The sequence below is a fragment of the Chlorocebus sabaeus genome, chromosome 11, assembly GCF_047675955.1.
Source record: "Chlorocebus sabaeus isolate Y175 chromosome 11, mChlSab1.0.hap1, whole genome shotgun sequence".
NCBI lineage: Eukaryota > Metazoa > Chordata > Mammalia > Primates > Cercopithecidae > Chlorocebus > Chlorocebus sabaeus.
In genome coordinates this window covers 88,423,933-88,449,263 of record NC_132914.1, presented here as the reverse complement: position 1 = coordinate 88,449,263, position 25,331 = coordinate 88,423,933, and the positions used below count along the sequence as shown (strand labels likewise).

General features: G+C 34.9%; 1 protein-coding gene across 1 annotated transcript; it reads left to right on the top strand.

Moving 5' to 3' along the window:
- The first annotated feature begins 3,031 nt into the window (after positions 1-3,031).
- On the top strand, positions 3,032-11,178 carry LUM (lumican). Its single transcript, XM_008004230.3, has 3 exons — positions 3,032-3,296; positions 5,706-6,588; positions 10,404-11,178. The coding sequence occupies exons 2-3, from the start codon at positions 5,727-5,729 to the stop codon at positions 10,556-10,558; spliced, it is 1,017 nt and encodes a 338-aa protein (XP_008002421.1). The 5' UTR covers positions 3,032-3,296; positions 5,706-5,726; the 3' UTR covers positions 10,559-11,178.
- The last annotated feature ends 14,153 nt before the right edge of the window (positions 11,179-25,331 follow it).

The following is a 25,331-nucleotide window of genomic DNA, read 5'->3' as shown; positions in this document are numbered from 1 at the left end:
ATTCCAAAAATGTACTTGTCATGTAAGATACTAAGAAAAATAAAAGCAATTGTAGAGTAAGTTTAAAAATACATACAGCTATGAGTATAATGACTATGTAAATAAAAGATAGTTTCATGACTTGTAGGGTGCCAAAATTAAGAATGGGAATTAGATTGTTGTGAGAAGATAAAAAATTCAAATCCACTCTATTGTATGATTTGAAAGCATAAACCGTTTACTCAAAATATGTTGTCATTTAAGATGTATCTTTTGAGATAAGCGGAGTAGACAAAGCAGGTACAACGAATTTAAAGATTAAAATTCCATTTTGTGTGATAGTGCTTTGCAAATTTTAAGAGAAATCAACTATTCAATATTAAAAACTAACAACTACATTACAGTATATCCATATAACAGAATTTCATGTAGCAAATAAAAATGACAGTAGAGAATGATATTTAATGATATGGAAAAACATCAATGATTTACTGTTATATGAAAATGGATCTGGCACTACAAGCATAATGTTATGATATATGTGAAAACCAAATTGTCTGTGTGTTTGTGTTTATACACACACATTAAGAAGATTTACCAAAAGATAGTTATCTCTGGGAGGGAATACTTAATTTATTCTTTTCCCCTGTAAGTCCAGGGCTGGGTTCAGAACATGGTGGGTGAAATAGTCATAACATACTTTATCATCCTTGCTAGTCTCAGGTAACAGGAAATCCAGTCCCTGGGCTGAAGAGGGCAACTCCATCATTTTTTTCTTTTTAATTTTACTTTAGGTTCCGGGATATATGTGCAGAATGTGCAGGTTTGTTGCACAGTTATACATTTGCCATCGTGGTTTGCTGCCCCTATTGACCCATCAATCTGGGTTTTAAGCCCCGCATGCATTAAATATCTTTCCTAATGCTCTCCCTCCCCTTGCCCACCAACCCCCAACAGGCCCCAGTGTGTACTCTTCCCCACGTTCTCGCTCATAAGTGGGAGGTGAACAATGAGAACTCCCATCATTTTAACCTATATTATGATGAAACACATTCGGCCTTCAATGCATGTTACCACCAATGATGTGAATCACCATTTGCCAGGATGGAATGTTTATACCTTACCCGAAAGTTCTGAGGTGTGGATATGACTAGGCATGTGTGTGTTAGTGTGTGAGGTAAAAGGAAAGAAATTATTGCTTAATTAACATTTGGCTTTTTAAACAACTATTGGCCACTTAATATTTCTGCTTTTTCTCAACTGATAATAACATTGTCTATAAAGTGTTTTAAGCTGATTGAGTGAACTACATTGTCTCAGTTCCATCCTGTTCACCCTCTTCCCAATGAATGAAGAAGTTCATGGTTTTATTCTTAGATTTACATGTTAGGTGACTTTTAGCAAATGAATTCGACTTTCTGACTCTCCATTTATACTACTGAAAATAGAGTAGTAAAACATACCATAGGAATTTTAATGTATGAAATTTAAAGTAAGAAATGTGAAAACTGAGTATAAATCATGGAATATAGTAGATCCACTATAAATGTTAATTTCATTTCTCTCTAATGGACCCTGAAAATATGCTCTGAAACGCACAAAATTATTCAATTACTGGTTTCACAGAACTGATTTTATTAAAAAGTATATGTTGACAAGACTTTACAATGAGCTAAATCCAATGTAATGCATTTGAGGTCTGTTACAAATACCACAACACATGTATTGCTTTATACAGAAAAATCTTAAGGAATGGATGGGTGGAATTGTTCTAACAACAGCTCAGATTATAGAATTTGATACACTCAAAATTAATACTTAGCATTGTTTTAAGAATACTCTTATAACAAGATCACTTAATTATATTTGATTGGTCTTTTTTTCTTAATTCCTTATAAATTTATTCAGTTACTTTGTTGAAACTGATGCCTATCAATAATTTTCTTAAAATAATATTAGTAAAAATTGTATGCTTATGAATCATCTTACAATTCCATTAGTTACTTTCAAGAAGATTACTTTTTGTTTTTGAATAGTTCTATTACAAAAATAAGGCATTTATTCTTATAGTCTTTTGTCGGGCAAATGCGGTATTAGTCATGGAGTTAATCTTCCACAAGTTTCACTGCTAAAATGTGATATAGTTATTTTTAAAGACAAAAATACAATGTGACAATTTACACTAAAATATCTTGTTGTAAAAGTTCTTATAAACATGAGGAAATGAAACGTTTTAGAAAAAAATCGCATAAATATAACTGATAAAATCACAAAATGAAATAGACAAGGATTTAAGTACATCTCTCATGTGCTGAAACCATGCATCAGGAGCTGATAATGAAAGATATATCCAGCCAGGTCTTTGGGAGATTATAACTTTGAATAACTTTTAACTTTGAAAAAAAATTATAGCATGCAATGAGAGAATAAAAGATTATTGCCTTGTGATACTTTTAGTATAAATTTATTTTTTTCTCTGTTCTTTTATGTTTTTTGGCATTAAGCTATAGAATGCTATCCCCAAGTAAGGTTTTGGGTGAATTCCTAAACAAAATCCACAAAATAAGAAACAGGCAAGACTTTGCTGATTGGTTCCAGACCTGAGTAACATAAAATGAGTCTCCTTAGCATTAGAAGTAAACTCGAAATGTTGATATTTATCATGTGTATCCAAGAGTATATGGAGCATATTTCACATTTTCAAAACTAATGTAAGTTACCCTCATGACCAAAAAATTAAGTTAGTCCAAGTAAATCTATATTGATTTCAAAAGTGATAGGCAAAGGGATTCAATTCCTCTGAGTCTGTTCATTTGTGTTTTCCTGAAATTATTTGCCCTGCTTATGATTTATGAGATCTTTAGATAAACATGATAGTTGGCTGAGCACATTGCACTCAATTGTTGCCACAGCCACAGATGTAAAGAGGCTTGTAAGAAAAATGTTCTCACAGTGAGCTTCCTTATTTGAAGCAGGACTCAATCCTTGGTTAAAAGCTATGGTATTTGAGCTAGTTAAACACGTATCTCTCTCCCATTCCATAGGGAATGAGCTGGGCTGTCCTTCCTCTCCACATTCACCTGCACTTCGTTAGAGAGCAGTGTTCACATGCCACACCACAAGATCCCCACAATGACATAACTCCATTCAGAGACTGGCGTGACTGGGCTGGGTCTCCCCACCCCCCTTCAGCTCTTGTATCACTCAGAATCTGGCAGCCAGTTCCGTCCTGACAGAGTTTACAGCATATATTGGTGGATTCTTGTCCATAGTGCATCTGCTTTAAGAATTAACGAAAGCAGTGTCAAGACAGTAAGGTAAGTGCTGTTTTAACTATCGCACTGGGGATGGTAACTGTTTGGGACAGTGTTTTTTGTAACAGGAACAGGAAAAATTCCAGAGCAATTTTGCCAATTGCTATTCAACAGCAAATCCACAGTTTTGAGCAGTTAGTTTCACATTTTGTTTAATATGTTTTCCATGATTTATAGATTTGAGATTTTATACAGTATATGCTGTATTGCTTGGCAAGGGAAGTTATAAAAAGTTTCAAGGTTAGAATGAGAAAATAGTTAAAGTAGACACAGTGAAAAAATATAGAAATTAAAATGTTTGTTATATATGCTAATTAGTTATATATGTTAGTATTGGACTCTAATACTGGAGCAAGGAAAAGTCATTTTAATCAGCATTCAAAATATCTTTTAATAAGTATATTGTGGCAATTTGTTATAATTTACAATAAACATTCTATGTTATAAAACATGAGCTAAAAGATTTAGAGACGTTTATGGATTATTTATTTCTGTTTTGTTAATTTAAAAAATTGTTTCTTGGATATATACCTTAAGGAACAAGTTTTTAAAGAAATTTTGGGAAATGATTTAGCTTTTGGAAACAGCATTTTCTCTATAGCCACAGGTATTTGAGAAAACTGAGGGAAGTACAGTGTGATTTTTGTCTCATAGTGGAGTCATTATATGGTCACAAACTCTCTTTCAGTTCAGCATCCTTGTTTTTACTTTGCCAAAAAATGTGGAAGCATTTTTCATTACTATTTAATACTCACCTTATAGTTACCATAAATATTTTGGTATATACTAAATTTAAAATAGCTTATTAATAAAGCAAGACAAATCTTTACAGTATTTGCATTCTGTAACTTATAAATAACTCTGGGAATATGTCATCATGTTCTTTTTAGTGCTATGCAATTATTATTATGGCAAGTTCTGTCAACAATATTAAATGCCCCCATTACAATCTTAGAGAGTAATTTACTGAGAATCTGGCTACATGTTACATTATGTCAGCAATTGAAGTATTTCTAACAACTGTTTTATAACATTCTATCTGATCTGAAATAAAATGCCTTATAATTTCAAATTAAAACAAATAAAAGACGTTTTCAGTTTCTAACCCCAGAGATCCTGCTTATCCCAAACTACCTTGATCCAAAAGCTTGTAATCATACTTTCATAGGAAGATACAATATTCTCAGTTATCTATTAGAATGTAGATCTTTCTTCACATTAATGATTTATCTCCCAGGGCTACTAACTTTGCCTCAGCCACAACTCTTCACTCTATAAAAGTCTAACTCTTACATTCTAATTTTCCCATATCTAAATTGCTTTACCTCCTTAAGACACTGAAAGGGACTTTTTTGAACCTCACCTTAGAAACATGTTCCTATGAGAAGATAACTATTACACATTATTTTAAATTCATATTCTCAATGGAATAATTTACTAGATAGTTCTAATACCAGTATTAAATCCAAACTTTAAAAACGTCCCACCTCTCTCCCACCTCCATTCTGTGAGGTCACTAAAAGCCAGATACATGCAAACCATGGCATCTTTGATTTTGGCATGAAGAAAGTAGAGAACTTGTGAGTAATTGAGACAGACTATAAGTCTAATTGAAAACTTGGAAAATACTATCTTTCTCTACCTGTTGAATCTCTTTCCAGATAGAGAAACCCTTAGAATGTGTGACATTTTCCTGATAAACATTAGTAATTCTTAAATATTACTAATATTTAATTTAGTAAATAGCTAATTTATGAAATATTAGTTTCAGAACACAGTTTTGCAGTGTGCTTTAAAAAGTGTGGAATGTCAAGCACAACGTGCACTAGTATGCACGCACACCAGCACTAAGAATTCTGTTCTCCTTCCTCAGAACCAACAATAACCGGACACTTTTAAAGGAATGTGCCTTCCATTTCCCTCCCACATACAAGCAAAACCTCAGGTTGCCCATATTCCCATAAGGATCTTCTTCATGAGTCATTTTAATGATGTCGAATGGTAGGGTAGAGTATACAGTTAACAACTGTCTTCTCATTCTCGTTTTCTGAGAGATGATCTGAAGCAGTAGTCTAATTCAGTGGTCAATGAACACCACCCAGAAACCTCTTACAGGCAGGCATTTCATTAAGGAAGAGCCTAAAGAGATTGACTGGAACAATTAGGCCTGGCTCGCCCAGAAGGGGGCGCACGTGTACGCAATCTAACCTGAAACCTGCTCACCACACAGTTGTAAACATACACCTTTGTCCTCATACCTAAATAAAAATTGAAGAGACGCCGTTAGATGCACTAAAAATAGCTATAAGAATAACAAAATGCACATTTTATAATGCATTTAATGTTTTAAGTTGAATATCCTTTTCTTGAAAGTATGTATTTGTTATTAATAAATGTTTCATCTTTATTTAGGATTCAAACCATTTGCCAAAAATGAGTCTAAGTGCATTTACTCTCTTCCTGGCATTGATTGGTGGTACCAGTGGCCAGTACTATGATTATGATTTTCCCCTATCAATTTATGGGCAATCATCACCAAACTGTGCACCAGAATGTAACTGCCCTGAAAGCTACCCAAGTGCCATGTACTGTGATGAGCTGAAATTGAAAAGTGTACCAATGGTGCCTCCTGGAATCAAGTATCTTTACCTTAGGAATAACCAGATTGACCATATTGATGAAAAGGCCTTTGAGAATGTAACTGATCTGCAGTGGCTCATTCTAGATCACAACCTTCTAGAAAACTCCAAGATAAAAGGGAGAGTTTTCTCTAAATTGAAACAACTGAAGAAGCTGCATATAAACTACAACAACCTGACAGAGTCTGTGGGCCCACTTCCCAAATCTCTGGAGGATCTGCAGCTTACTCATAACAAGATCACAAAGCTGGGCTCTTTTGAAGGACTGGTAAACCTGACCTTCATCCATCTCCAACACAATCGGCTGAAAGAGGATGCTGTTTCAGCTGCTTTAAAAGGTCTTAAATCACTTGAATACCTTGACTTGAGCTTCAATCAGATAGCCAAACTGCCTTCTGGTCTCCCTGTCTCTCTTCTAACTCTCTACTTAGACAACAATAAGATCAGCAACATCCCTGATGAGTATTTCAAGCGTTTTAATGCATTGCAGTATCTGCGTTTGTCCCACAACGAACTGGCTGATAGTGGAATACCTGGAAATTCTTTCAATGTGTCATCCCTGGTTGAGCTGGATCTGTCCTATAACAAGCTTAAAAATATACCAACTGTCAATGAAAACCTTGAAAACTATTACCTGGAGGTCAATCAACTTGAGAGTAAGTACAAAGCTGTTCCTGTGTTTGATATTTCCTCAAGTGTTTAAATACCTGAGCTGCGCAACACAAATATTGCATCTGGGTCCATTAAAAAAATAAAATGTCGGCAGGGTGCGGGGGCTCACGCCTATAATCCCAGCATTTTGGGAGGCCGAAGTGGGCCGATCACCAGGTCAGGAGTTGAGACCAGCCTGGCCAACATGATGAAACCCCATCTCTACTAAAAATACAAAAATTAGCCAGGTCTGGTGGCGCACTCCTGTAATCCCAGCTACTCGGGAGGCTGAGCCAGGAGAATTGCTTGAACCCGGGAGATGGAGGTTGCAGTGAGCAGAGATCCTGCTACTGCACTCCAACCTGGGCGACAGAGCGAGACTGTCTTGGGGAAAGAAAAAAAAAAAGGCAACAAAATGTCCCTCTACTTCAAACAAAGAATCATTCTAGCTCAATCATATATCCAATATCCAGCCTTTCTTTGGTGTATCCAGATAAGGAAAAATTGAGGTCACAGAATTCAATATATAAGTCTTCAAATTAAAAAGTCCAGACCAATTTATCCTACTGTGTTACCTCCTCATATCTATCTCTTATTATTTTTCTCCTTTATGGCTTAGATTTGTGTCCTACATTTATTTTTTGACAAGATCTAAATGAGGGAGGAAGAAATGAGTTCAAAAGTGGCACAGTTGGTAAACTCCATAGCCACAAAGAAGCCCATATAGACAGAGCAAGACTCCGTCTCAAAAAAAAAAAGAAAGAAAAAAAGAAGCCCATATAGTCCCTTCCTTCCTTCCTTCCTCCCTCCCTCCCTCCCTCCCTCCCTCCCTCCCTCCCTCCCTTCTTTCCTTCCTTCCTTCCTTCCTTCCTTCCTTCCTTCCTTCCTTCCTTCCTTCCTTCCTTCCTTCCTTCCTTCCTTCCTTCCTTCCTTCCTTCCTTCTTTCTTTCCTTCCTTCTTTTTGTGACAGGGTCTTACTCTGTCGCCCAGCCTGGAATGCGGTGGTGCAATCTCGGCTCATCGCAACCTCCACCTCCCAGGCTCAGGCGATTCTCCCGCCTCAGGCCATCACCACCACCAGGCTAATTTTTGTGTTTTTAGTAGAGATGGGGGTTTCACCATGTTAACCAGGCTTTCTCGACCTCCCGACCTTAATTGATCCATCCGCCTTGGACTCCCAAAGTACTGGGATTACAGGTGTGAGTCATTGTGCCTGGTCCCATATTGTCTCATGGTCTTCTTCCCTGACATCAAGTACTTGAGACTCAACATGTAGTAAATACTCTGCTGTCATGATCATCATCTGCCTCTGTTATCTCTGTTGTGGTGTGTGGCCATCACAGTGCTCTGGGAGACTGTGAAGAATATTAAAGAGAAAAAGAAATATGATGGGAGATTCTAACATCTTTTTTTTTTTTTTTTTTTTTTTAAGAAAAAAAAAATTGTATTATAGAGCTTTTTTTTTTCTTAGGTACAATCCTGCAACTCATTTGATATTTCCAAACTTTCTCTTTCCCCTCTCTTTATTTTTCATTTATCTTCTGGATGAAGTTTGATCTGATGCGTTTGGATTGTTTATGCATTTATCTGGTCTTCAGGGACATTCCTCAACTTAAGCAGTATAGATTCCAATGGGAAATTGAAATCCACCATTTCCCACCAGGATAACTCTGCCATTAATCTTTGGCAGAGATTGGCAGAAGAGAAAGACCATGATTCACAGATAAGACTTTCTAAATGAAAAATCCAGCAGGAAACACTGATTTACATATAAAGTAATAAAGTCTGCAAATGAGCCTATTGAATTTGAACATCTCTACATGATGAAAATTGGTTTTCTGGCCATACTGAATAAAGGTATTGCTGTCAGAAAATATTACAATATGCTTTATGCATATGACATTTGTTAATCCTGCAGTTTCATATAACCCCTAGTAGGGTTAAATATTCTCATAAAGAAGACCATGCTCGCCAACCCTGAAGCTCCACAGGCTCTTTGTTTTTTCTGAAAAGCAGCCAAGGTAAGGGTTGGTCCTGTTTGACTGTCACACAATACACAGTCAGGCTAACACAGCTAAATCACTCTTGTTGTTTCCAGTGGAAAATTCACTATGTGGCAATATATGATTCCTCATTTTAAACATGTGCGGTTAGGAGGAAGGATACTCTCTGACAGACCAAAATGCTAAAGGGATTTATGATGTTTGAGGGATGATGGAATACATTAGATTTGGTGGGTAGAAATTATTCACAAGAGCAGGGCTACTTCTTTCTCTGAAACAAAGAAGGATACAGATGCAGGCACATTTGAAGGTATACATTGTATTAGTAAAGGATGGAAGAGCTGGTGTGGAAGATGGGAAGAGAGATCTATGGGAGAAAGGCCAATGGCCTGTCAGTGCCAAGCTGAGATAGAAACCACAGTGCCTAGTACATAGTGGTCATTTGAAAAGGTAACATAATAGTTTCCTTTCTTTCTTCCTTATCTTCCTACATTTGGTTAGGTATTCTCATTGTCTTTTCATGCATCACCTCAGTTTAGGTTATTTTGCCAGATAATAATCATCTCTATCAACATTTCACATTCACTTAATACAGAAAGTTCCCCTTAATTTTTTTTCTAATATTGGGGAACATATAGCCAAAACAAACTATTTTCTATTTCAAATTTGCGACTCTAAGCATTAGCCTAATCAGAGATCTTCCTAATGTAGAGTAATTTGGAAAGACAGCAAAATTAAAAGGATATTAGTCATTATTTAGGACATACTATGTACTAGTATTGTGTGAAGTGCTCTACACACCTTAATTTAATCTTCATGCAACACGGTAAGATAGATGTATTTCTAACAAGAAGATCAGATAAGTGTTCCAGTGTTGCCCACGTGGGTAAGTGGCAGAGGTAGAATTCCAAGATGGGATTATTCCCATATTCTTTCCATTTTTCCTCACTTTCTCACATGTTGGTACCATAGAAAAATCCCTGGAATTGACTGATGAGTTATTTTAAAAAGCATGTGTGTTTGGGGTTCCACTGAAGTCTTTGTTAACTAAAGTTTGAAAATGAAAACAAGATGAAGGACTTGAAAATGTTAATCTGAAAGAGACATAGGCAAACATAGTTTCTGTGTATACACAGGTCAGCCAATTCAGTAACACTCTTGGCTTCTATTACAAAGTAAATCAGTGTTTCACTTGTGGCAGCTTTTTGACCATGGACAAATATAAACAAACAGACAAAAAACATGGGTTCAGATGGTAGACATGCCATGATTAGGTTTTTGCCTTAGAATTTTGGTCATTGTTACGGTGTGTGATTGCTGGAATGATTTGGTTTTTGCCTTGGAAGTTTATCATGGTCATGGTGTGTGGTTGCTAGAAAATTCTTTATAGATCATCTAGTTAACCCCTCTTATTTTTAGATGCAAAACCAAAGAGTACTTACATTGAGACTGTTCATACAGCAACAGGATCCATTTATATTTCTTCAGGTTAGACTATTTAAAAAAAGTTGTTAGATAATATGACACACTTACTGAATGCCTTTTTAAAAACAACTTCTAATAATAAATAAGTTCTGTTCTTTAAAATATTACACTGAATATCTTGATCTACCATGATTACTCTTTACTAAATGTTGCTGTGCCGTTTTGGTAGCCTAAAATATGCCTTTAATGGTTTCAAATTCAAATATATACTATATTATGATTTTTCTAAATGGGAAGAGGTCCTATTTTATACTATTTTAAACATAAATTTTTTATTGTTTTGAGCCAGTGTACCGAAAAATGAGTAATGTTTTCTATTCTTTAATTTTTAGGGTTTGACGTAAAGAGCTTCTGCAAGATCCTGGGGCCATTATCCTACTCCAAGATCAAGCATTTGCGTTTGGATGGTAATCGCATCTCAGAAACCAGCCTTCCACCAGATATGTATGAATGTCTACGTGTTGCAAATGAAATCACTCTTAATTAATATCTGAATCCTGGAACAATATTTTATGGTTATGTTTTTCTGTGTGTCAGTTTTCATAGTATCCATATTTTATTACTGTTTATTACTTCCATGAATTTTAAAATCTGAGGGAAATATTTTGTAAACATTTATTTTTTTTTAAAGAAAAGATGAAATGCAGGCCTATTTCATCACAAGAACACACACATATACACGAATAGACATAAAACTCAATGCTTTATTTGTAAAATCAGTGTTTTTTTATTTCTACTGTCAAATGATGTGCAAAGCCTTTTACTGGTGGCATGGAAATCAGCCAAGTTTTATAATCCTTAAATCTTAATGTGCCCCAAAGCCTGGATTAAATACATATAGATGTTTACTGTCTTGAACCAAATTATCTTGATACATTCAAATTTGTCTGGTTAAAAAATAGGTGGTAGATTTTGAGGCTAAGAATTTTGCTAAATACATGAAGCCTCATGCACTTAAAGAAGTATTTTTAGTATTAAGAATTTGCATACTTACCTAGTGAAACTTTTCTAGAATTATTTTTCACTCTAAGTCATGTATGTTTCTCTTTGGTTATTTGCATGTTATGTTTAATAAGCTACTAGCAAAATAAAACATAGCAAACGGCATCATTGTGTTTGATTTATTGTGAAATTTATATATTTTGTATATAAAATACATAAAACAGTAGATTAGAAATCAAAAGATATCTCTAGTCTGCAATATTTTACTGATGTGAACATAGGATTTTCCACTAAATAATTTGTCTACTTCTAGCATCCGCTTACAAAGAGTTCTTAAAAATACCTATAATAGGTAGTGAGATTTCACAACTTACTCAGATATTTGTCATTATTCCCATTCCTGGTGTTTTTACTGATTCATATACAATGGTATTCTATTAGATAAGAAGCTACTATGTGATCTCAGCACTCACTCCTTGGTTGTCGAGAAATGGTGGATAACTCACAGGATTAAAGATGTTGAATGAACATAAAATTTTCTGAAAATGATATTTAAAAAATCATTTTGGCTTGAAGCCAATATGTCTGGATCATAGGTTTTGAGTTTATAATCCAGTAATAACAGCTTTCAGTTTTCTATGAGTATATACAATTCTATACAATGATAAATACTATGCATATAATTTATAAAAATAACTTCTGTTTTACCTAGCTAACAATAAAGCCTATGTTTGGAGCCAAATGTTATGCAGACAAAGGTCTATTCATCCCATACCAGTGCATATTGTAGTCAAATATGTGTCTAATATAAAGGAATTGTATCTCTAAGCTTAGCGTAAAATGTTTTAACACACCACTTTTAGTGAACTCTATCTTATGGTACAGTGGCCTTTCATCAAAGGATCATCATTGAGACTGAGTTGACTGGCAGATGTGTGTGATGGATATTACATTAGGTACAATGTGTATTTTTTATTTTCATGAGTTTTGTACATTAAGGTAAATTCCTTAGAGTGTGATAGCAGCCTCAATTTATCTGTTGGCATAAACTTAAAATCTACTTTTTTTCGATAAAACTATAATGAAGATGAATTGAAAATGAATTTTCTCTTCCCTGTTTACAAAAGTCACTATCAAGTCTTGGAAACCTATTCTCAAGTAGAGGGTAGATAATGTGCCTTAAATTCTCTTTTAGAAAGAATGTGATGGAATTAAATGAGCTTTGTCTCTATACTACTTAGAGAAAAGATCTCAGCTGACAGTCTGTCTGCATCTTTAAAAGCCTTCGATTTCTCTCTATCCAAAGTCTTATGTTATTCTCATGCCTAAAAAGCAAAACTATGACTTTTAAAACAGCAGTTCTCTTTATAGTTAATGTTGGGTGACAAAGACCAAGTTAAGCACATAGTGACACTTTGTTGTGGAAGCATCTGGGAAAGGAATATATCTTGTTTAGGGACAACTCCTCTTTTCAGAGAGAAGACTTCATCTTTTCAGGGCAAAGCTGGAGAACAGAAGATTCCCACCTGCTCCTTCACTCACTAGGCAGTCCTAGTGAGGTGTCGAGGCAAGAAAATCTGGCAAAACTTTTATCAGCTTTCTCCTCCTCTCTCCATCCCCACCCTATTTAGGGTAGTGTTTTTCAAAATTGTAAATATAAAACCAGCATGTTAGGGTGTATTTCTACAACCAGGTTACCAGACATGCCCCAGATATACAGACCTAATGAATTAGGCAACACAGGATTTTGCATTTTTAAAGTGCATCCACGGGTGATTCTTATACCAGTGCCCAGTGTTGCATATTTTTAAAAACACCAACTTAGTGTGATACTATGATTAAGTTACTGAAATCACAAGTAATTGAAAAGCAGAAAAGTACTCTTTTCTAGGGAGGCAGAATAGAAAGTAGTCTGCTTTTCACAGCATATCTATCTATATATGATGATAAATATTATGTTTTCCATATTCTAACTAATTTAAGCTCTCTAGCCCTCTATTTCTTCATCCGTAAGCAAGGAATGCAGATGCTGCTTTCATTAAGATAGCATGAGACACTTCTTCCAAGAAACTTGCTTGCGAGTTGGCTTTATAACACTTCCTACCCGCCTAAGTTTCTTTTCCCTTCAGAGTTGTCCAACTGGTATTCTATCAAGAGAAATGGCTAAGGGTTCACGTCAATGAAATTTTTAAGAAGGTACCCATGGGGAATGTCAACAGCAGGTTGAATTTAAAACAGGAATTATCTCAACTGTCTCACTAACAACAGTGATCCTGATTTTATCTCCTTTTGGATAAAGTCCTCCATGAGTGGATTAAAGAAATAATGCATATAAATTCTTTCTTTCCCAAGACTGATGCATTAGAACCTTAACTGTAATCCCTTATCGTGGGGGGGGGGGGGGGGGGGAAAGGAAAAATAAGGAAAGTTCTGTTTTGTTCTCAAGACCTCCATTTAAAAATTAGGGCTAACTGGTGCCTTTATGGGGAAGGAGAGCTATAATGTACTCAGGCTTTGAGGTTTGTGAGGAATTATCATGCCCTAATAAGTACAAAAAATACAGATGAATAATAGACCACTAAATGAGCAAGAGGAATGTTGATTTCTCAGTTAAAAGTTCTCCAACTGGTAATAGCTATGTTTTTTGAAATCCTGAAGAGTTTAAAAGGTTGGTTTTCAAAAAGACTATGAGGTTTTTTTTCCTTGTGATCTTTTAAGTTTGGATTTCGGTTTTTCTATAGTTGTAATTTTATCATAATGATAGCCTTAGACTTTTCTTTGGTTGGATTTTGCAGCCATCATAAATACTTAACATTTACTCACAAGTAAAAGGAAGTTCTCATTTTATTTAAAGGGAACTGCAAAGTAAATTTACTACCAGAAGTATACATATATATACACACACATATATACACACACACACACACATATATATGACAATGTTATAAAACAGACTTGTAAATACATGAAATGAATCGAAATGCATTAACAATATCTAGAAAATTATATTTAGTTTTTACTCATATATTCAATAGATTTTGTTTCCAGATAAGATATAAAAAATTGCACTACAACACATGAAAAAAAATAGAAATGTAAGCAACATAAATGAGGTCTCATGCATTCATCCTAATCTCACTTTGAGAGCTCTAAAATGTCACTTCTACTAGTAGCTTTAAAATTTTGATTGGCCCAAAGAGAATCATCTATATTTGTGTCTTGTCCCATTACAATGCACCTGATGTTCTATTTTTTAAAAAGTATGTTCTAAAAATATTCAAGAGCCTTAGTAGTAACCTTACCCTATGGATCGCATTTCAAATAAGCCCCTCTCTAGCCTCACTGCCAAGTCTTTATCTCAAGACTTCCTGAATTTTCACTTATATTTCTGAAAATTCTCATGTTTTGCCTAACTTAATCATCAAGTGTATTATTACAGAAAGTTTTCTGACATATATACCTGGTCCCATATTATTTCTCTGTTTAAAACTGTTCAGTGATGCACCATTGCTTTCAGGATGTGATCCAGGCTCCTCAGAGCAGCACAAAAGGCATTCCAGGACACCAAGGGTCCTTTGCAATTTGGTCCTTAGTTACTTCTCTAGACTCATCTGTTACCAGGTTTTGTCAGACCTCATCATGCATTACATTAAATTGCTTGAATTGTTTCAACCATACTTACTAATTTGCAGCTGCATTTGCTCTGGTGTCTACGAAAATGCCTTTCTTCCTGGAATCCCCTCATGCCCCTTTCACTTGGAAACACATAAACATCTCTTTAGACTCGCCTTAAGCTACTCTAACCCTTCAGCAGAATATCTCCTCTGAACTTTCTCATATAGAGTTAATATCCTGTATTATAAAAAGAACATCTACTAAAAAATAAAAATCATTTATCAAAGTGTGTGTGTGTGTGTGTTTTTTAACAACTCCCTTCATTCATTGTGCATCCATCTGTACCTTTTCCATTAATTCATTCAACTTTTCTTAAAATCAAGCTTCTACTATACTCCAGAAATGGCTTAGGTGCTGGAGACACAGCAGTGAACAAGACCCACAAATCCTTATCCTAACAAAGTTGACATTTATAGGGGATTCAATCAGCAGATAAACACACAGTCTATGAAATGGCAACAGTAGCAATAAGTGCTATGAAGAAATAAATGACCTGAAAGACTATGAAGAAATGGAGGGAGTGGTGATTTTTTTTGGGTGATAAGGGAAAATTTTGGGGAGCAGACCTAATTGTAATTATAACATATATTTGGACATTAATGTAAATGTTATGATACATTAGATTATTCAAGGAATGTTCTTTATGTATTATTTTAGCTCAAATAATAGGTATAAGGTACATTTCTACTTAGGCAGGGAGAAAAACTGGGATGTAGGATCAGATATGAATTGAAGTGTTGTAACTCTCATTTGAGACCAGATCTCTGTTCTCAGAGTGTATAACTCAGTAAGCTCCATGGCATAAAGTGGGGCTTAGATGTGTTTACATGTGTGTTTGTAAATTTCCTCATCTTAGCCCTGACAAAACTCAGGGACTAGCAGTAAGTTTTCCAGACATGGTTGCTGAGTAGCATTAATGGAATGAAGCTGTGGTCGGAAGGAACAAGTTACAAAGGTCAGTCTTGAGGCGGGTCTCTCCTGGTGAGCTCCAGTACAATTGCTTCTGCTTTACTCCCTTTAACATCACACAAAATATTGCAATTTACTTTAATTCATGGGATTATCTACCAACATCTATCTATTAAATATATTTTTTCATTAAAGAGCACTTGACAAATAAAAATTGTATATATTTACAGTGGACAACATGATGCTTTGATATGTGTATCCATTGTGAAATGGTTAAATAAAGCAAATTAACAAGCACATTACCCCTCATTCCTATAATTTTCTATTGTGAGGATATTTAAGATCTGCTTTTATTAGCAACATTCAAGTATACAATACATTATTATTAATTGTAGTTACCATATACTATAGATCTCCCATGCTTATTTATCCTGCCTAATTGAAACATTGTACCCTTTAACCAACATTTTCCCAATTACCAAGCCCTCACCCTCAGCCCCTAGCAACCACCATTCTACTCTTTCTGCTTCTATGAGTTTAACTTGTTTTAGATTCCACATATAAGTGACATCATGCAGTATATTTCTTTTTGTGCTTGGTTTATTTCACTTAACAGAATGTTCTCCAGTTTCATCTGTTATTCCCAAAATAGGACCTCTTTCTTTTTATGGTTGAATAGTGTTCTACTGTATTCCCCATTGTGTATATGCAGATGTTCCCTGATGTATGATGGTGTTACGTCCCAGTTAACTTGTCGTGAGTTGAAAATATCATATGTCAAAAATGCATTGAATACACCTAACCTATGGAACATCGTATCTAGCACAACTTATCTTAAATATGCTCAGAGCACTCACATTAGCTACAGATAGACAAAATCATCTAACACAAAGCCTATTTTATAATAAAGTATTGAATATCTCATGTAATTTATTGAATACTGTACTGAAAGTTAAAAATTGAGTGGTTGAACGTATACTCAAAATATAGTTTCTACTGAATGTACATCACTTTTGCACCATCATAAACTCAAAAAATCATAAACTGAACTATTCTAAGTTGAGGACCATCTGTATATATACCACATTTTGTATCCATTTATACATGAATGAACACTTACATTGATTCCATATCTTGGCTATTTTGAATGATGCTGCAATGAACAGGGGAGTGCAGATAACTCTGTGACATACTAATTTCAATTCCTTTGGTATATACCCAGAAGTGATATTGCTAGATCATATGGTAGCTCTACTTTTAATTTTTTAGGAGCCTCTTACTGTTTTCTGTCATGACTGTGGTAGCTTACATTCTCACCAACAGTGTATAAGAGTTCCCTTTTCTCCACATCTTTGCAAACACTTATCTTTCAACTTTTTGTTAATAGCCATTGTAACAGGCACGAGGCAATATCTCATTGTAGTTTTACTTTGCAATCCTCTGATAATTAGTGATTTTAAGCAATTTTTAATACATCTGCTGGTCATTTGTATGTCTTTGTTTCAGAAATGTCTGTTCAGATTCGTTGCCCATTTTTTAATTGGGTTATGTGTTTCCTTGCTATTGTATTATACATTATATTTTGGATAAGTCCTTTTAGGATGTATGGTTTGGACATATTTTCTCCCATTTCATAAGTTGTCTCTTCACACTGTTGATTGTTTCCTTTGCTCAGCTGAAAGTTTTTAATTTGATGCAATGTCTATTGCTTATTTTTGTTTTTATTGCCAGTGCTTTTAAGTTCATATCCAAAAAATATTCGCGAAGACCAATGTCAAGGAATTTTTCTCCTGTGTGTGCTTCTAGTAGATTTATAATTTCAGGTTTTATGTTTAAATCTTCAATCCACTTCTGAGTTGATTTTTGTGTATGGTATGAACTAAGGATCTAATCTCATTCTTCTATATGTGAATATCCAGTTTCCTCAACACTATTTGTTGAGAAGAGTCTTCTTTCCCCATTGTGTGTTCATGGCAACTTTGTTGAAAATTAATTGACCATAAAATCATGGATTTACTTTGGGGCTCTCTATTCAGCTTCCTTGCCCTATGTGTATATTTTTATGCCAGTACCACTTTCTTTTGGTTACTGTAGATTTAAAGTCAAATAGTGTGAGACCTCTAACTTTTTGCTCGACATTGCTTTGACTATTTGGGATCTTGATTAGTTCTATGCAAATTTTAGAAATTATTTTCTATTTCTGTAAAAAATGTTATTGTAATTTTCATATGGATTGTGTTGTATTGTTTTTGGGTAGTACTATGGTTTAAGTGCATCCCCCAAATTTCATATGTTGAAAACTTAACCCTCAATCCAATAATGTTGGGAGATGGGACCTGATAAGAGGTGATTCGGTCATGAGGGCTCCGCCCAAATTAATGAATTAATGCCATTATTGGAAGAAATAGTTTTGTTATAAAGGTGAATTTGGCTTATCTTGCACATGTGCATGTGTTCTCCCGCCCTTCGAACATGAGATAACACAGCAAGAAGGCCCTCAATAGATGTGAGCTCCTTGACTTTAAACTTTCCAGTCTTCAGGACTGTAAGAAATAAAATTGACATACTTATTTTAATTTATAATTACTTTTTTATAAATTTATTCATTTGTGGCAATAAATAATTTATTACAAATAAAATTTATAAATATATAAAATACATAAATAAATATATATAAATTTTTATAATTACACAGTTTCAAGTATTTTGTTGTAGCAGCACAAAACAGGACTAAAATAGGTGGTACAGACATTGTAACCACACTAAATTTTTTCCCTATGAATGCAGGATATCTGTTAATATATTTGTGTCTTAATTTTGTTTCACTAATGTTTTACAGTTTTCAATGTACAGACCTTTCTCTTCTTTGGTTAAATTCATTGCTAAATTGCTAAGTGGTTTTTTTTTTTTTTTTTTTGGTTTGTTGTTTTGTTTGTTTGTTTTGTTTTGTTTTGTTTGAGATGGAGTCTTGCCCTATTGCCAGGGTGGAGTGCCATGGCACAATCTTGGTTCACTGAAACCTGTCTCCTGCGTTCAAGTGATTCTCCTGCCTCAGCCTCCCAAGTAGCTGGGACTACAGATGTGCACCACCACGCCCAGCTAAATTTTTGGATTTTTAGTAGAGATGGCGTTTCACCATTTTGGCCAGGATGGTCTTGATCTCCTGACCTCGTGATCTGCCAGCCTTGGCCTCCCAAAGTGCTGGGATTACAGGCATGAGCCACCGTTCCCAGTCAATTGCTAAGTATTTTTGAAGCTATTATAGATGGTATTGTTTTCTTGATACCTTTTTTTGGATCATTCATTTTTAGTGTATAGAAGTGCTACTAATTTTTGTGTGTTGATTTTGTATCCTGCAACTTTATTGAATTTGTTTATTAATTCTAACACTTATTTTAGTGGAATGTTTAGGATTTTCTGTATAAAACACCATCTGTAAACAGAGACAATGTTACTTCCTTTTCCCCAGTTTGGATGCCTTTTATCTATTTTTCTTGTCTAATTGCTCTGGTTAGGATTTCCAGTACTACATTGAACAGAACTGGTGAGAATGGGCATACTTATCTTGTCTGTTATCTTCGAAGGAAAGCTTTCAGCTTTTAACCATTAACTGTGTATTGTCTACCCTCATAGCTTGGGATACTGAATAGAGACATATTAATTCATATGAATTGATTTACTCATATCTAATCTATTGTCTCAACCCAATTTTGTGCTGCTCTAACAGAATACCAGAGACTAGGTAATTGTAATAAGCAGACCTTTATTGGCTCACAGTTCTGGAAGCTGGGACTTCCAAGATTTAGGGGCTGGCATTTTTTAAGGACCTTTTTTGTTTGTTTGTTTTGTATCATAACATAGTAGATGGGGAAACAGAGAGGGAGAGAGACAAAAGGAGACCAAACTCATTCTTTTATAAGGAAACCACTCCCGAAACAACAGCATTAATTCTTTCAAGAGGGTGATGACCTCATGACCCACACACATCCTACTGGGCCCCATTTCTTAACACCTTCACATTTGAGATCAAATTTTCAATGCAAGAACTCTGAGAGACACATTCAAACCATAGCATTCATCAACAAATTTTTGGGCTGTATCTTAAAAATATATCACAAATCTTACTACTCACCACTATTGGTCCAATCTACTATTACCTCTATTCTGTACTAATATAGTAGCCTCCAAATTGATTTCAGAAAATATTCAAGCATGGAATCTTACAGTTAATTTTCAAACAAAACTCAGGGTGAGTCTTGAAAAATACAAATCAGTTCATGCTCTGTCTCATCTTAAATACCTGTAATGTCTTCTCATCAAACTTAAAAACCTTTATCATAACTTCCAAGGTCATGTTCCCTTATCACACTTCTTGCCCACTCCTCTCCAATCACACTGGTCTCCTGGTTTCTTGAAAATTCCAAATATATATCCTTGTTCCAGGTTTTTGTGCATTTATCTCTGCCTGTTCCCCAGCTAGTGATATAGTTCATTTCCTCACTTAATTATGATCTCTCTTCAAAATAATTAGAGTTCTTCGCTAATCATTTCATATAAAAAAGCACCCCGTGTTGATCTCTACACTTTACCCTGCTTTAGTTTTGTTTCTTTGTTTGTTGTAGTATTCATTAGAATCTGACATTGTTTTGTGCACAGTGTGTCTGTGTGTATATTATTCATATTGTCACAATCCAAAGAAAATTCCACACAAGTAAAGCAAATGCTTTTCCTCCCCACAAGATCAATCCAGAGTGCTCAGAAGTATGCCTGCACACAGGAGGGTCTCAAAACATTTTGTTGGATAAAAAATTAATCCTTGATTTATGTGGCACTTTATACTTTGTGGAATAGTTTCACCTATATGTGTTCATTTCATCTTTCATGATCCAGTATGAATCATCACAACTTTAACATTGAAACTGAGGAGAGAAAATAATCTGCTAACATGATATAACCACTGAGATGCAGAAATGAAGCCCACTCTTAACTCTTTTGTTGTTAGGGTTTCTAAATAAAAGCAGTGCACTTGCTACTAATACCTGGTGATTTAAAATAGATTGAATATTTGGAATTATGTTCCTTCTCTGCCTAGTTTTTTGAGTTTTGTTTTTTAAGAAGTGATACTAAATTTTATCAAATGCCTTTTCTGCATCTATTAAGAACACCATGTGTTTTTTCCTTAATTCTGTGTATGTGATGAATCATATTTATTGCATATGTTGAACCATCCTCACATCCCTGGAATAAAATCCATTTGATTATGGCATATTTCCTTTTTGATGTGCTGTTGTATTTAGTTTGATAGTATTTTGGTGACGATTTTTGCATCTATGTTCATCAACCATGTACTACAAATCCATAGCCAACATCTTACTAAGTGGGGGAAAAGGTGAAGGCAATCCTTCTAATAACTGAAACAAGACAATGATGCCCACTTTTACCACGTCTATTCAATATAATACTGGAAGTCCTAGCCAGTGCAATCACACAAGAGAAAGAAATAAAAGACAAACAAATTAGAAAAGAGGAAGTCAAATTATCTCTGTTCACTAATAATATGACTTAAAACAACTCTATAAATTAAGAGCAGATTAACTACAGTTAGAAAGAAAATTAATGACTTACAAGATATTTAAACAGAAATGTTATGCAGCGCTCTGCTAAAGGAGATAAGGAGACAAAAACAAAAAAGGATTAAGACATAGAAAACTAGACCAAGTATTTTTGATATAGCTCTAAGTGAAGACCTATAAAGAAATAAATGAAATAATGCAGAAGAGGAAATATCTAAAGATATAGCAATTTTTCACAGTTGGTAAAAATATAAATTTGTTAATCCAGGAAAAAACTACTTACAAAAAATCATTTAGAATGACAGTAAATTTATCTACTAAAACCAAATACCACATGTTCTCACTCATAGGTGGGAACTGAATAATGAGTTCACTTGGACACAGGAAGGGGAACATCACACACCGGGGCCTGTTGTGGGGTGGGGGGAGGGGGAGGAGGGATAGCATTAGGAGATATATCTAATGTAAATGACGAGTTAATAGGTACAGTACACCAACATGGCACATGTATACACATGTAACGAACCTGCACGTTGTAATAACAACCCCATTAAAAAGTGGGCAAAGGACATGAACACAAACTTCTTGAAAGAAGACATACATGTGGCCAACATACCTATGGAAAAAAAGCTCAATATCAATAATCATTAGAAAACTACAAATCAAAACCACAGTGAGGTGTCATCTCACATCAGTCACAATTGCTATTATTAAAAAGTCAAAAAACAACAGATGCTGGTGAGGTCGTTCTGCACATGTACCCTAGAACTTGAAGTATTATAAAAAAAATATGAAATAAAGAAAAGATACTCACTATCACCACTTCTATTCAATGGTTTATTGGTGGAATTTGGCAACACAATTTGAAAAGAAAAATTCATTCACGCATTGCTTAGATAGGAATATGTTTTGAGAAACGTCATTGAACAACTTTATTGTTTTGTGAACATCATAGAGTGTACTTACATGAACCTAGATGTTATATATTTTTATTTATATGTATATAATATATATTTTTTCAAATGGTAAACCAAATGTCTCAGTATCATTACTGAATATCAGTCATTTTCCCTACTTTCCTACTGATCTGCAATGTTAATATCAAGTGCTATTTATTAAGCTTCTATACAGTCTGCTGTTGATATTATGGTGAATGACTGTAAATGGACTGCATCAACCAAACACTGCATATTGTCACTCATAGGTGGGAATTGAATGAGAACACTTGGATACACTGTGGGGAACATCACACACTGGGGCGTGTTGTGGGGTGGGGGGAGCGGGGAGGGATGGCATTAAGATACCTATTGTAAATGACGAGTTAATGGATGCAGCACACCAACATGCCACATGTATACTTATGTAACAAACCTGCACGTTGTGCACGTGTACCCTAGAACTTAAAGTATAATAAAAATAAATAAGTAAATAAATAAAATAAAGAATTAAAAGAAAAGAATTATTGCAAATGTTGACAATTTTATGATTGTCTACATAAACAACACAATAGACTCTATGAAAGCATTATTAGAAATAATAAATGAAAGTGCCATTTACTTATCTATAGAACCTCAGATTAAAATCTGTATCTTTATATTCTGTGACGTTGGACATGGAACTTTGCAAACTATTATTCCTCGATACCTTTGCCAGCAGGTATGTGTCAGGGAAGACACTACAAGAAAATTGAAAGATAAAAGAAGATATACACTTTTTGGAAAGCTCAGCATTAAACAAATTAAGACATATTTATTTATGCATAAGTATAGGTATGATGAGGTTCAGGACAATATAGAACCTTGACACCTTGGCACCTTGGCATTTGAGAAAACAGCACAAGCAGGAAGGTCACGCTTCTTCCCTGAAGCAGGTCATAAAATCCAGGAAGAATTTTCTGATCTTCACCTGAAGTAAGCCATAAGACAATTATTCAAGAGATGCTCTCCCTATACCTGAAAGAAAAGAGCTAAAGACATATAGATGCCATGAGGAACCTGAACAAATAGGACTTTATAAGTTTCCCCAGTTTATTACCATTAGATCCTACACTTTCATTCTCTAATAATGTATCTCCAGTACTTTCTCCTTTTCCTCAAACCTAGCACACACACGAAAATACACAGGTTTATTTGTTTCTTAAGGTCCTCATTTCCTTACGAAGGCTCCCTTGTCATGTAAAATTTATATTAAATACATTTGTAAGCTTTTCTCTTGTTAATCTCTCTTTTACTATAGAGGCCCCTTTCATGAACTTAAAACGAGAAAGAAATTAATTTTATTTCCTTTACGAAAGATGCAATTATGAAAACAAAACCAAAACCACAACAAACACTAAATTAAGGTAATATTTTCATAATGAGAATGGACAGCAGAACGATGCCATAAGGAGATGGAAATAGGCAGATGGAAGTTACTTGCAACGTTCTGTTTCTGGAATTGAATGTTGAATCCATGAGTGCTATTATATTTTTTTTAAATAATGAATTTATATTATGCATCATAAATCAATAGAAAATAATATCTAATACAAATACATATTTTACCACTTTATACATACATTAGCAGATTTAATTCTCACAACATCCCCATGCATTATATATGCTGTTATCAGCAAGTTACAAATGATGATTTGAGGAACAAAGAGATGAGGTAACTTGTCTAGAGTTGTGCAGCTAATACATGGCATTCAATAGTTGCTGAAAACAAATAACTAGCAGGTATCCTTGATTCTTCTCTTTCTCTCATACCTCACATCCATTTCATTAGCAATTTCTAATGAATGTGTCACCAAAATAGATCCCAAGTTTGTCTATTTATTTCTCCCCATCTCCATTGTTACCTCCTGATGTGGTTTGGTTTTGTGTCCCCACCCAAATCTCATCTTGAATTGTAATCCCCAGGTGTTGAGAGAGAGACCTGATGGAAAGTGATTCGATTATGGGGGTGGTTTCCTCCATGTTGTTCTCGTGATATTGAGTGAGATCTCAGGAGATCTGATGGTTTTATAAGGGGCTCTTCCCCCTTCACTTCCATCACACATGTAAGACATGCCTGCTTCCCCTTTTGCCATGACCTCCCCAACCATGCAGAACTTGAGTCAATTAAATCTCTTTTCTTTATAAATTACCCTGTCTCAAGCAGTTATTTATAACAGTGTGAGAATAGGCTAATGCACCTTTCCAATGCAACCTTCAGTTAATCTGACATGAATGACCTCAACGTTTTTGAAGTCTCTTTGCTGCTTCTCTTCATCTATATTATGAGTTGAATTATGTCCTCATATATTCACGTGTTGAAGTCCTGAGTTCCCAAACCTCAGAACGACTTTATTTGGAGGTCTCTGTAATGACAGGATTCAGCACCTATATTCTCGACCACTTGTACACTGTCCCTATCAGTTTCCTAGAGTTAGTTCTGTTCCTTAACAAGATCTTGGGTGAGTTGTTTTATTTCATGGACCAATGCTTAGCAATACTGGCATATTTGGGTTGGGCACTACCCAAGGAACCTTTCCTTCTAAAGTCCCTCATACACCAACAGAGCCCTGGCTTGAAATGACCAGATCATGAGGCATTTCACTCTCCTTTAGGTGTCATGTAGATTCCTGCTCTACATCAGTTTGGTCTTACATATTGCTGTAAGAAGATGATTGGGAGGACTGAAGAGATCATTTGTTTCGCCGGTTACATTTGACCAATATTATTCTATTGAGTAGTTTTACTCTTGCAGACAAGTACACAGACAGAAAACCTGGCCCATTCTTATGCAACCTGAGCATTTTGTTGATAGGAACATGTCTTATTTTCTCCTAGATTAGGTCAGACTGAAGTTTTCCAAGATTTGCAGTTACTTTTCAGATTTATCAACTCATTGGCATAAAACAAATACAAACAAAAATTCCATATGTCATCCCACTTTTATTTCTTGGCAGTTTCCCAGAAAAAATCTGGGATAAAAATTTTATTTCATATTTTTTTAATGGCTTGGAATTCTGAGTGAAAACCTCTTAATACTAAGTTTATTATTAAACCACTGTTACGCTGAGAAAACAATGACTTTATTTGTCAAAGGTGGAAACCAGAAAAACCATGACTTCATGGCTATTGGGATGTATGAAGCGGTGTTCAGATGCCCATTCTTGAAATATCAACGTGTTGCCTA

Excerpts from the sequence above, each read along its gene's own strand:
- LUM (XM_008004230.3), top strand. The coding sequence starts at position 5,727 with ATGAGTCTAAGTGCATTTACTCTCTTCCTGGCATTGATTGGTGGTACC. Across the intron at positions 6,589-10,403 it reads GGAGGTCAATCAACTTGAGA|GGTTTGACGTAAAGAGCTTC; the intron begins GTAAGTACAAAG and ends TTTAATTTTTAG.